The 12,064-nt window shown below is 41.6% G+C and overlaps 1 protein-coding gene across 6 annotated transcripts in view; it reads right to left on the bottom strand.

The window, feature by feature from the left end:
* LRP1B (LDL receptor related protein 1B) overlaps nucleotides 1–12,064 on the bottom strand; it is a 2,177,452-nt gene that overhangs the window by 361,842 nt on the left and 1,803,546 nt on the right. For all 6 annotated transcript variants that reach the window (XM_082262163.1, XM_082262161.1, XM_082262165.1 and 3 more), the window contains 4 exons: nucleotides 8,932–9,081; nucleotides 6,543–6,665; nucleotides 4,540–4,659; nucleotides 3,198–3,326 (listed from right to left, as the gene is read on the bottom strand). In XM_082262163.1, the coding sequence (XP_082118289.1) occupies nucleotides 3,198–3,326; nucleotides 4,540–4,659; nucleotides 6,543–6,665; nucleotides 8,932–9,081 (522 nt within the window). The remainder of the gene's footprint in view (nucleotides 1–3,197; nucleotides 3,327–4,539; nucleotides 4,660–6,542; nucleotides 6,666–8,931; nucleotides 9,082–12,064) is intronic.

Below are 12,064 nucleotides of genomic sequence, written 5' to 3'. Positions count from 1 at the left end.
CCTTTTTTTTAGGCAATTTTTTAATTGAACACAGATGTAAACATCTGCTTTTTTTTGCTAGAAAATTACTTTAACCCCTCAAACATCTATATGTTTTCTGAAAGTAGAGGTCCTGGAGAAATAAATGTGGGAAATTGCACTTTATAATGTCACACTATATTTGCGCAACTGTTTATCAAACACACATTTTCAGTAAATAATGCACTAAAATGAATCTAAGTGCACACAGACACAATATACTTCCTAGTTGGTAAAATATAAAATATAGGGTTGCACTGAGTAAAGGGATTCCCAAAATGTTAACCCTTAAATCTACACATGCCCATGAAATAGCCATAAACTATTGTACTCAAAATTCCTAATGGGTGAAGCTTTAAACCTCTACAGAGTTAACTGTGAATTATGACCATAGAATTATCGCTTTCACTTACGTTTGTGCCAGTACCTCACTTGTGTGTCACTATCACCGTTTTTATTTTTGTTTTATTTATTTTTTCCCCAAGGCTCTTATGTGATAGCAATGGGCCGGTGAGAAGTGGTATTTATGAAGACATCAGGGGTTTGTGAAACCCAAAATGTTCCCCTGCCCTCCACTGCAGTTAATCAAGCACTGCTTGTGTTTAAAGCGGAGTTCCACCCTGGGAACATTTTTTTTTAATAAAAATACCCTCGGGACAGTCAGGGCTAGTGCATTCCACAATGGCTAGCCTCTGATCTGTCCCGGGTTGCACTTACCTTTTAGAAGAAATACTTACCTTGAAAATGTATTGTCCAGCGCTGCCATCTCAGGTGTGGGCAGCTTGAAGCCAGCGCGATCCTCTTCTGTGCCCTCTTCCGTCTTCTTCGGTCCCACGATGCACTGCACCGGCCCCGCCATCACTTCCGGTGCCGCAGCGTCATCCCTGCACAGCTTCTGGGCATCCCCAGAAGCTTTTTAGCAAGGTATGATGGCGCCTGCACCGGAACTGACGTCGGGGCCGGTGCAGGCGCATTGATTCCTGGGGCCGATGACGTTCAGCTCCCAGGAATCATTGCCAGTCAGGAAGTGACGAATCGCCGTGGCCGCAGAGGGGAGGAAGAGGAAGTAAGGTTAGTATATTTTCTTCTATACCAGGTAAGTAAAAAAAAAAAAAATTGTCATTATCCATTTGTTTTTCAGGTGACCCCGGGCAAGAAGATGGAGGTAAGTATAATTTTAGGGTGGAACTCCGCTTTAATTAGCTGCTTCTTCAGCTACAGTAGCGGGGGAATGACAGGTTGGAAGTCATAAGTGACAAAATCCTTGTCACTTCCAGGTTCATACATCACAGAGATGGTAATGGAAGATCTCCTGTTGCTCAGCATCCTGAAACTATTTACCAGGCACCCCGGAGGGACGGGAGAGCCCAGGAAAAGAAACACCGAGGGCTTCACCGGTGGGGGGTAGGTGGCTCAATGTAGTGTAAAAGTGATAAGAGGGCTCAACGGCCACCTGGATCACTGTGACATGAAAGTCGGCTGAAAAAACCGAGACCAAGCTAAAGGTTCAAGCAGTAAAAGAATTGTGGGCAGCAACCCCATTTGTTGCTCCCTCGGGCTCCCTTCTCTCTATATGACTAGTCACCCAAAACTGCAGCTCGGCCAGTCACGGCCTATGGCCACATCACCCTGAACGCGCCCGATCTCGTCACAGCTCCCAAACATCATCATGTACAGTACCTGTATTGTACGCGAGGACAGCAGGGGGCCTTCCACATTCTGGGAGCATCCGAGAGCAGAGAAAAGGGTCCAGGGAGCGTAGAATCAGGTAAGTATTGTGCTTATTTTAATCCTCCTAGACAAAGCGTGCATTTAACTGCAAGGATAATTTTACACTTTTCTATTTACTTTAATGTTGTAGTGTGGATTACCATTCTGAGGCTCTGTTTGACCTGCTTTGAGTTTCTTTGAAGACAGCAGATCCTATTGAGATCCATCGCAGGAAAAGCAGGCCAATTGCAGTTTTAGCTTCAATATGCATTCCAACACATGAATTTAAGCATGCTGCAACTGCTGTAGCAGCCCTAGGAGTCTTAGGTTGATTTACTAAAGGCAAATAGACTATGCAGTTGCTCCAGAGCTTAGTAAGAGTGGTAAAGTTCTGCTGACTTCCATCATCCAATAATGTGCAATTGCTGTTTTTTTTCCCCTTGCTTGTATTGGGTATTTATTGTACAGTGAAACTTTGCCTCATTTCTTAAATTCTGGAGCAACAGCACTTGCAAATTGCACAATATTTTTGCCTTTAATGGAGAAATTTGGGATTGTTGGAAAAAAAAAAAACATCCATATTCACCTCCATGCTGCAACATCAGTGTGATGTTGCAGCTGTCCTTCGCCAGCTCTAAGCCAGAGAACTGAGCAGTCACATGACTGCTGATCGCTCAGTTCTTATACAGCTCTGAGCAGAGATTGGTGACTTTCAGTCACCTCTCTCTTCTCTGCCCTCCAGTGATCATTGGATTGCAGGACTGAGGAGAGGGCATTCTCAGCTAGATTTGGATCTTAGCTGAGCACTGAGAGCAGAAGCCAGCTCCCGAAAATATGGTCCTGATCCTTTCAGCCGAAAATATGGTCCTGATCCTTTCAGCCGAAAATATGATCCTGATCCTTTCAGAGCTGGCTGGAGCTCTGTGATGGCTTTAGCCCTCTGTTGGCTGATTCTGGGACCCACAGGAAAAGTACGGCCAAAGAAGCTTTGGCAAAATTTCTCTTTTAACAGGTACTGACCTGCCCACACCCTATACCTGTCATGTTCTGCTACCCCAGAATTAATTTTACATAAAACATAAGAAGATTGGTTAATATCTTAAACAACCAAGTCCTTCAGAAATTAGGACCTAATTTTAGCCGTGAAAACACCTAAGTATCAGTTTTAATACATTCCACTTTTACCATCAATTAAACATAAAGGACATCCTATTACAAATACTGTCTATGGCATCAAACAGCATCTCTTCTTCTACAATTATCCCTCTGATCTCTTGTCACTCGGGTTAACAATACAAGTTCCCTTTCTTTAAAGATAAAAGACACCTCAATCAGATTTATGTGATCTGGTCCCTGACATCACTTTGATACACCAGACTACCATTCAATTAAGGTTATTACAGCCTAATGTAAAAATAATTTATGTCATAAGATCTAAAACATAGTTTATATCCCAAGACATCACTTACCGCAGCCTGCAGTGGACAATTCGTCACTGCCACTTGGACAGTCTCTTTCACCATCACAAAGCCAATGAAGAGGGACGCAGGCATGAGATCCGGGGCAGCTGAACATGTCACTAGCACAGGTCACAGATCCTGATATGACATAAAAAAGGCACCAGTAAAGGTTAGTATAGTATACAGTATATGGCAGATCTAAGCGGGGTTCATTTTTTTTTTTTTTTTGTTTATTTCTTGCACAAATTCTTGTTATTCCCAATGATATGCCAATTAAAAAAAGGTTTATTGCCCAAACTTTTTTGTTAGATGTTAGACTCCCTGTTAGATTTTTATTGTCTATGTCCCCATTGGGGGGAAAGGAGGGGTTGCCTACTTCCTGTCACAATGAAACATTAGGAGGTGATAAATATCTGCATAGTAAGCAGAACTCCCACCATTACGGTACTCTCAGAATTCTTGACAAAACTTCTGGAATTCCTACCAGGACTTCCAATAGGTGTCAGTGAACTTCCCCTGGTACTTATAGTACCCCTGCCAAGGACTTCCAATAGTACTCACAGAATCCCTACCAGGACATCTAGTGGTACTCACAGAATCCTTGTCAGGACTTCCAATGGTACGTTAAGAATCCCTACCAGGACTTCCAATTGTACTCCCAGAATCCCTGCCAGGACCTCCAATGGTACTCACAGAAATCCTTGTCAAGACTTCCATTGGTACATTTAGAATCCCTGGCAGGACTTTCATCGTTCCCTGAATGAACACCGGGCATGTCCTCTGACCAAAAGGGTATTTAAATGCAAGCCAATTCAAAGCAGCTAGTGCTGTATTTTATCACCAGACTAAAGAGCTATAATACCTACCTATGAGATTGCCCCACCATTGCCAATCTGGATTGACTACTCTCTTAAATGGCTCTGGTCCCTACCTGGATCTGACTACTTTCTTGTTTGCTGCCTGACAAGATCCATGCCTGGGCTTGACTTCTTTCTTGCTTGCCACCTGCCATGATTCCTGACTGGACCTGACTATTGTCCCGCCTAATGCCTAGTGTACAGTGTCCACATCAGAGCCCCCCCCCTGCACATCAGATTACCACTTTAACATTAGAAGCCCCCATCACATCAGAGGCCACCTTTACATAAGAAGCCCCCAATACATCAGCATTGCTGCGGGCCAAGTAAAATATTGTAGAGGGTCAGATGTGGCCTTTGGGCCATAGTTCAAGGTCCCCCTGTTCTAGACTACTTAACGGTTGTGTATGACAGTATAGAACTAGAGACAGTTAACATAATAAGGAACAAGTTCATTTTAGACTTAAAGATAAAATACTGACAAATTTACATACCACATATGGCATCACTTTCATCAGAGCCGTCACCGCAATCATCCTCGCCATCGCACATCCACTGTTTGGATATACACTTGTCTTTAGAGCAGGCAAACTGACTCCAGGAACAGGAGGTACCTAATGGGAAACATTTACCATTTAATTTCTGTCAATATAGGGTGACACCATGCTCATTAATATAATCACTCTACTTCAAATCAAATAATTGAGAACAACCTTCATCTTAGAATGCTTTCACCTTTTCATCATGCTCTCAATTTCTAAATGAATATTCTCTGCAGTAATATATGAGTCAGTGGAAAAAGATTTACCATGAACACAGCTTAAGCCGTTTGCCCAGGGAAGGATTCCTGGAACATGGCAGACAATGGGAGGGATGAGGAGGTGGGGGGGGGGGGGTAATTTCCAGGGTAAAAATAGTGCATGCATATTGGAGTTGATTTAAAAAAAAGAGTAGAGTGTGGGTATTTTGCAAAGTGAACTATCACTTAGCTTGGTGAAGGAGGTGAACTGACGTGAAGAATACCCAATCATGTGCAACAGAATTTTTGCTTGCACATGATTGGATGAATAAAGTCATCATGGCTTCCCCTTTTCCAATAAGCTAAGTGAAAATTCACTTTGCACAGAAAAAGTTAATCCAACAAAGCAAACACACTCTACTCCTTAAAATGACACTAAACAATTGTATTACCACAATGTACAAATTTGAATGGCCCTCAGGATAATTCCCAGGGGTGTAAATACAGGTGTCACTGGGGTCGCAATTGCAACCCAGCCACATGCTCCAGGGTGCCTGTGAAGCTCCCCTGTACACCTGGACAGGATAAACAGCGGGGGCGGCATACAGAGGAACCAATGTCCTACATTTTACCCCTGCAACTGTGGAAAGCCTGCTTCTCCTCTTCTTCCTCCCACAGGCATTCAGTGGCTGCAGGAGGAAAATGGAGGGGATTAGTTCCTCTATATGCCGCCCCCGCCGCCCCTCCTATTCAGCTTCTACTACAGAACAGATAGAGTCATTGATCAGTACCGATCACTCGTTGTGTTCATTCATGACTGAAGCATAGTAAATGAACAGGAAGCTCTGGACAGAGCTATTCCTGTTCATTCATACTGTGCAGTAGAGGCTAAAAAGATGGAAATTGAGGGCTGTGTCCTATATCTCTTTTCTCTGTCTTCAAGGTGAAACACCATAGGTCTGTTTAGACCACTGATATTTCAATTAAGCCCCCAATGGGGGTCCTAAAAAAACATTTTGTAAATAATAATAAAATTGAAGTTGTAAAAAAAAATAATACATAAATAAAATAAAAAAATAAAATGACATAAAATGGTAAAAAAAAAAACAATAAAAAATAAAATAACAAAAATAAAAAAACTGGTGACAAATGTGGGGGAAGTGCCAGGGTCGCAAAGGTCGCACTTGTGACTGGGTCCTGGCATAAAGAATTCCCTGCATTGGAATGATTGCATCACTTTCTTCAGATGGTAGTGCCTCCTTTTATTATAATATTAAGGAGAAATAATGTTAGACTCTGCAGGATGGCAAATGTATAATATAAAATATAGTGTATATAAGGCCTCCTGCATGCTGTACTGATGTATGGGCATTAGACATTCCTGACAGAACAAAATGTGAAGATGGGCTGAATATCACTTGCACGTATTTGCGAGTATTTGCAAATACACATGCACAAAATTACTGACTGGCAACTCAGATTTCAGGTTTTTTTTTTTTTTTTAATTTACAGATCAATATTTAGCACTAATTTACCTACCTGTGTGTACAGGTATATTGAAAAGAATGGGCTGCATTTTAGATCAGTTAAAAAAAAAAGCTGTCTGCAGCAGTGTGCAAGAGACCTAAAGCTAAAGGTCACGTATGTTTGCAAGTGTGCATGCACATGCTTTTTGTAACTCTCAACTTTACCAGGTTAAATGAAAAAATAAAATAGGATACTTTACTTTTGCTTTAAACAACACAAAACCTAACTCACCACAGTGTATCTCATCTGTACCATCGTCACAGTCCTTCTGACCATCACAAACCCATGTATTCAAGATGCACCTCCCACTGCGACACGCAAAGTAATTCTCTTCACATTGGTATTTGCCTTTTGCTACAAAAGAAAATAAAAGCTTTACAAGATTTGTTAAAAACCCTTGCAAATAAAAAACAATTTTAGTTATTATTCATTTGGACCCTTCTTTAAAAGTCATGCCTCACCATAAGTAAGACACATGAACAAATAAAATGATTGCTTCCTTGCAAAGGAATAAAATGCTGCCCATGCAAATCAGTTTGTTTAATTTTGGGTTGAGATCTAATTTTCTGTAGGGTCTCATTGTTGTATGGTGTGCTTTTGTCACCATAAATTATAATTGTTGAATTTTTTGGCATGATTTAGTATTAGAGTTTAGGCTAAAGCTTAGGCTCTATTCACACCTGAGCATATTGTTTTCAGGCGGGGTTTTTTTTGGGGAGTTTTTCAGGTGTTTTTTTGGGGCATTTTATATGACCAATAGCACACCAAGGCTTGTATCCATCTCAGAGTGCAGAATCTGCCGCAAAGCATCCTGGGAGAGGGTATAAGTCTAAGGGGAGCACATGACGCAGAGTGGCGGGAAGCAGAGTCCCAGGAGGAGGGTGACGGCTGTCTTTCCTCCTGTCAGTGCAAGTGAGAGTGTCTTGGGCCTAGAGGATGAAGGTTGAGCTGGGCTGCAGAGAGGGATCCAGAGTGCTGTGGACCGAGTGGAGCTGCTGGACAGAAGTTTCGGGGAAAACAGTATCATGAATACTTGGGACTGCCCAGAGGTCTGCCTAGGAGAGGGGATCACTCCAGAATGTCAAGGGGATCCAGGAGCCAGCTAACCTGAGGAGAAGGATTAGAGAAAGGGGGTGCCAGCGTTGAAGCCCTGAAGATAAGTGAGAGAAAGAGGGTGCTGGTGTGGGCCCTGAAGTGTTTAGCAGCGCAGCAGCATATGTAGATACTTCAGCAAGGAGTGCTTAGGGAGCTAAAGAAAGGACTTCTTTAATTGAGAAAGCAGTCCAAGGTCAGTTTGGAGTTAACAGGCAGCAAGCCAGCGTTAACCAGCGTCAACTGGCGTTGTCGGCATTTAGCCAGCGCCAAGTCAGCGCCAAGAAGCATTTTCAGTTGTCCCTAGAAAATTGTGTATAGTTGAGCCAAAGAGTATCCCGCTCATTCCCTTCTCCCATCCAAGTTCTCAAATAAACCTAAAAAACCCAAAGATACTGGACTGGCCATTGTCTTGGCGCTCACACTTGGAGAAATATGCACAAGGGTACTTTTGTTGCACCCGGTGGCCCAGGGGGACCCATATCCAGCAAAACGGCTGGGAATCCTGCTACAAATATAAAGAGATAAAGGTGGCTGTACATAGCTATGTGCAGCTATTTGTACACACGCACAGACGTAATACACTGAACACACCTAAGGAACCACTAACGTAGCCACAAGGACTGGTTGGCTACAATATTTTTGTAATTGGGATTAGATATCCTTGTAGGCTAAACACAAAATGTGGCTAGAATGTGCAATCAAGGGACATTTGAGATAAAGTTGAAGATTTCCTTCATTTTAGGGTGAGGTGTCATGACTGCTCTTCAGATTTCTATTTTCGTTCCCAGTGGTCAAATGAAAGGAAGTTACTGTATGTGCATCTGGGGAAGGAGGCAGTTAAGAGGAAATGTTGCTTTGATCCACGTTATGGGTGTGTTGGGAATATGTTTGAGATCATGGACATTTTTTTTTTCGTTCCCAGTGGTCAAATGAAAGGAAGTTACTGTATGTGCATCTGGGGAAGGAGGCAGTTAAGAGGAAATGATGCTTTGATCCACGTTATGGGTGTGTTGGGAATATGTTTGAGATCATGGACATTATTGGACACTGTTTAACAATGGCTTACTGGCAGCACCAAAAGTGTACCACTGAGAACTAAGGTCGTTGGGCTTTTAGTTCCCAAAATTCACAGACCTCAGCTCTGCCACTTTGTATGACCAAAAGTCTAGGCACATACCTTTCTCCTAGAAGGAGCATTGTGGGTGTTTCACGTGCCCAATTTTTACTTATTGCTGTAAAATGTTCCCATATATAGGATCTTCTTGGAAATAATAATGTGAGCCTAATGCCAAATAGCATGCATTATATTCCAGGGCATTGTAAGTTTATTAATTTCCATTACCCTGACAAAAAAATGTTGCAGAAATGGAAAAAACAATTACAACAATTTTATTTTCTCCGACTATGGCAGCCTTCCATGCAATGTCTGTTAATTCTGTAAGCAGCTCCATCCAGTAAGTTTATGGCTCTCCAATATTATGACATTACAGAGCAGACATCAGGAGAGACACGCTCTGGAAATTACCTGGGCATTTTAATTCATCCGAATAGTCCCCACAGTCGTTTGAGCCATCACATATCCATTCTGGCAGGATGCAGAGCGAGGTGGAATTGCAGGGTATAAATCCGCTCTTTTTCACTCCAAGCTTATAATAATAAGCACAGTCTGTATTGTCTGCACATGAAAAGAAACATATTTACCTTTATTTAAAAGTCTCACTTTAATTTAAAGTGTACTGGTTACATACACAATGCCGGTGCCATTCATGGGCTGATCAAGCCATGGAAATACAAAAAGAAGCGCCACACCAAAATCGAACAAAAAGTCCATGATTTTTATTTGTTGATCAAAAAGTAATAAAAAAACAGCCAACACATTTAACCACTTGCCGACCTCCCATTGCAGTCGTACTTCGGCAGGCTGGCTCGGCTGCGCGAACCAATCTAGTTTTACTTTCGGTCGCGTGCGTGGTGCTGGGGGGCAAGCGTGCGCCGCCACCGGTGTGCCCCTGCCCCCGCCGGTGTGCTCCTGCCCCCACTAGGCAACTGGGATGCAGATGTATGGGGCCGCCGGCCACCCATGATCGCTCCCTGCTGAGAGAGAAGAACCTTCAGCTGTTGTAAACGCAGCTGACCGTTCTTCTCTCTGAAATGATCCCAGAGTGCCTGTGACCCTTCTATATAGGATCACAGGTCTCTATGGTCATTTCACAAGCCCATCCCCCCACAGTTAGTAAACACTCCCCTAGGCTTACATTTAACCCTTTGATCACCCACTAGGTTAACCCCTTCCCTGACAGTGTCATTAGTACAGTAACAGTGCATATTTTTAGCATTGCTTACTGTAGTAATATCACTGGTCCCCCCAAAAGTGTCAAAAAGGTCAGTTAGGGGTCCGATCTGTCCACCGCAATGTCAAAGTCCCGCTAAAAACCACAGATGACCACCATTACTAGTAAAAAAATAAATAAAAATGATATAAATCTTGCCCCTAGTTTGTAGATGCAATAACTTTTTTTTACCAAAAATATGGAGCAGAATACAAATTGGATGAAAAAAATTGATTTATATTTTTTTTTTTTTTTTGGGGGGGGGGGGTAATGTTATATAGAAGAAAGTGAAAAATATTCTTTTTTTTTTTTCAGAATTTTCGCTCTTTTTTGTTTATAGCACAAAAACTAAAAATCTCACAGGTGATCAAATACCACCATAATAAAGCTCTATTTGTGGGGAAAAAAAGACATCAATTTTATTTGGGTACAGTGTCACACGGCTGTGCAATTTTCTGTTAAAGTATCACAGTGCCAAATCACAAAAAATGGCCTTGTCATTAAGGGGGCAAATCCTTAAAGGTCCAGAACTGGATAAAGGGATTATAAAGGCAGAAGGTTTTTTTTTTTTTTTTATCCTAATGTATACTCTGCATTAAGATAAAAAAAAACTTCTGTCTGCAGCAGCCCCCCTAATACTAAGTCCATCTTTATCCAGCGATGGAGTGTCCCAGCTGCCCGGGACTCCCCTTCTCATTGGCTAAGACAGCAGCGCAATTGGCTCCCACTGCTGTCATTTTAAGTCTTTTTTATTTGCTTTTGGTCTGGCGCTCCCTTCTGCATTTCTATGATTTAAGCTAGTGTTGTGTGCCCATCAAGGGAAGCCTTGCTGTTTGGGAGCCACTGCATCAGACCAGAGCTATTGAGCTTGTTTGAAGTTTTCCCTCATCTGACTACACTTGCAAGTCAAAAAATTATGAACACTTTATTGAGTAGGTTGTTCTGATAATGAAACCAAAAAGCGTGTAATAATCAGCGCAAAACCACAATGATCAAGACGAAATATATATATTCAAGGCAGCAAGCAATCAGTGTTAACACATTACACCAGTGAATATAAAATAAAGACTTATTTTCAATATTGCTGCGCCAAAGTGACTTAAATCATATATCAATCAAAGGTGATAAATCAATAAAAGTATTAATCATGAATGTTCTGATAATGAAGCCTAATTGAGCCATGGGTTGCACACATTGCTAATTGGCTGGGTTGTATTTGGTTTCAGTAAAATGTAACATACAGTGTAAATTTTGGGTGTAACAAAACTGCTTTATAGCGTTCCGCCTTGCAGCACTGGTGCCCCAGAATATACCCAAATTGCTTGTGTTGTTGAAAAACCAAGGGCTTTCAAATTTTGCCTAACTGAATTTTGTTTCCTAGGCAATGATATTTCTATATCATCTGCAGGTGTTAATACCCACTCCTGATTTTTTTTTCTATGATATTTTTCTGTCTATTTTATTTTTTTTAATAATTTACATATACACTGTTTTTATTATTATTATTTTTTTTTGCCCTGATAAAAAAAGGAAGGTTTTAGCACCAGAACACATTGATCTCTGGTGTGGTGCTTTTGTTTTCCCTATGCCTTCCTATATCCAACAGTGATGTGGGCAGAGTTTTTTCCCCTCTGACCACTGAAATCTTTATTTCCTTCTACTTTGGTCTTGTGATCTGGATGTTTTTTTTGCAAAGGGAGCTTGTGGACACAATGACATTAATGAGGAGCATTTTGCTTGTGTCAATATCTTAGCTACATATCACCTTGTATGGATTGCCTCAATAGGAGATAACATGACATCATTTCTGAAAAATTACAAGATGTTGGAACAACTAAAGACAAACTCTGTCTGAAACCTAAATGCTGGCAAAGGGAAAAAAAAATGTTATGTCAAAAAGAAGGGAGGACGGGGCAAATGCCCCCCATCAGTACTCATAAGATATGTCGAAATGGTGGCCCTAAATGGAGATCATTTACCATTCAAATATCAATTGAATGGTGTAATTAAGTCAGTGGCATGTGCTAGGTACATTCTTTACCTACTGGCTCCCCGTTTAGACCTGCAACTACAGCTTTTGGCACTAGGGAAGTCTTCCAGCACCAACTTCCACTGAAACTGTGAAATGTCACATGACTAAATGTCAAGAGCCACAAAGGAAGCCGGTACTAGATGATGTGAAAAAGGATGTCACAATAAACCACGTACTTTAGGAAAACCAGTCTTTCACCATGCACAGCAATCAATGTGGGTCTATCTCAATCTGCCACAATGTGCATGGTACATATTCTTTAACCCACAGAAATCTGTCCTTCTTCTGAAATGGCT

Source organism: Pelophylax lessonae, assembly GCF_965119305.1.
Source record: "Pelophylax lessonae genome assembly, chromosome: 6".
NCBI lineage: Eukaryota > Metazoa > Chordata > Amphibia > Anura > Ranidae > Pelophylax > Pelophylax lessonae.
This window is presented reverse-complemented; position numbering and strand designations above follow the sequence as displayed.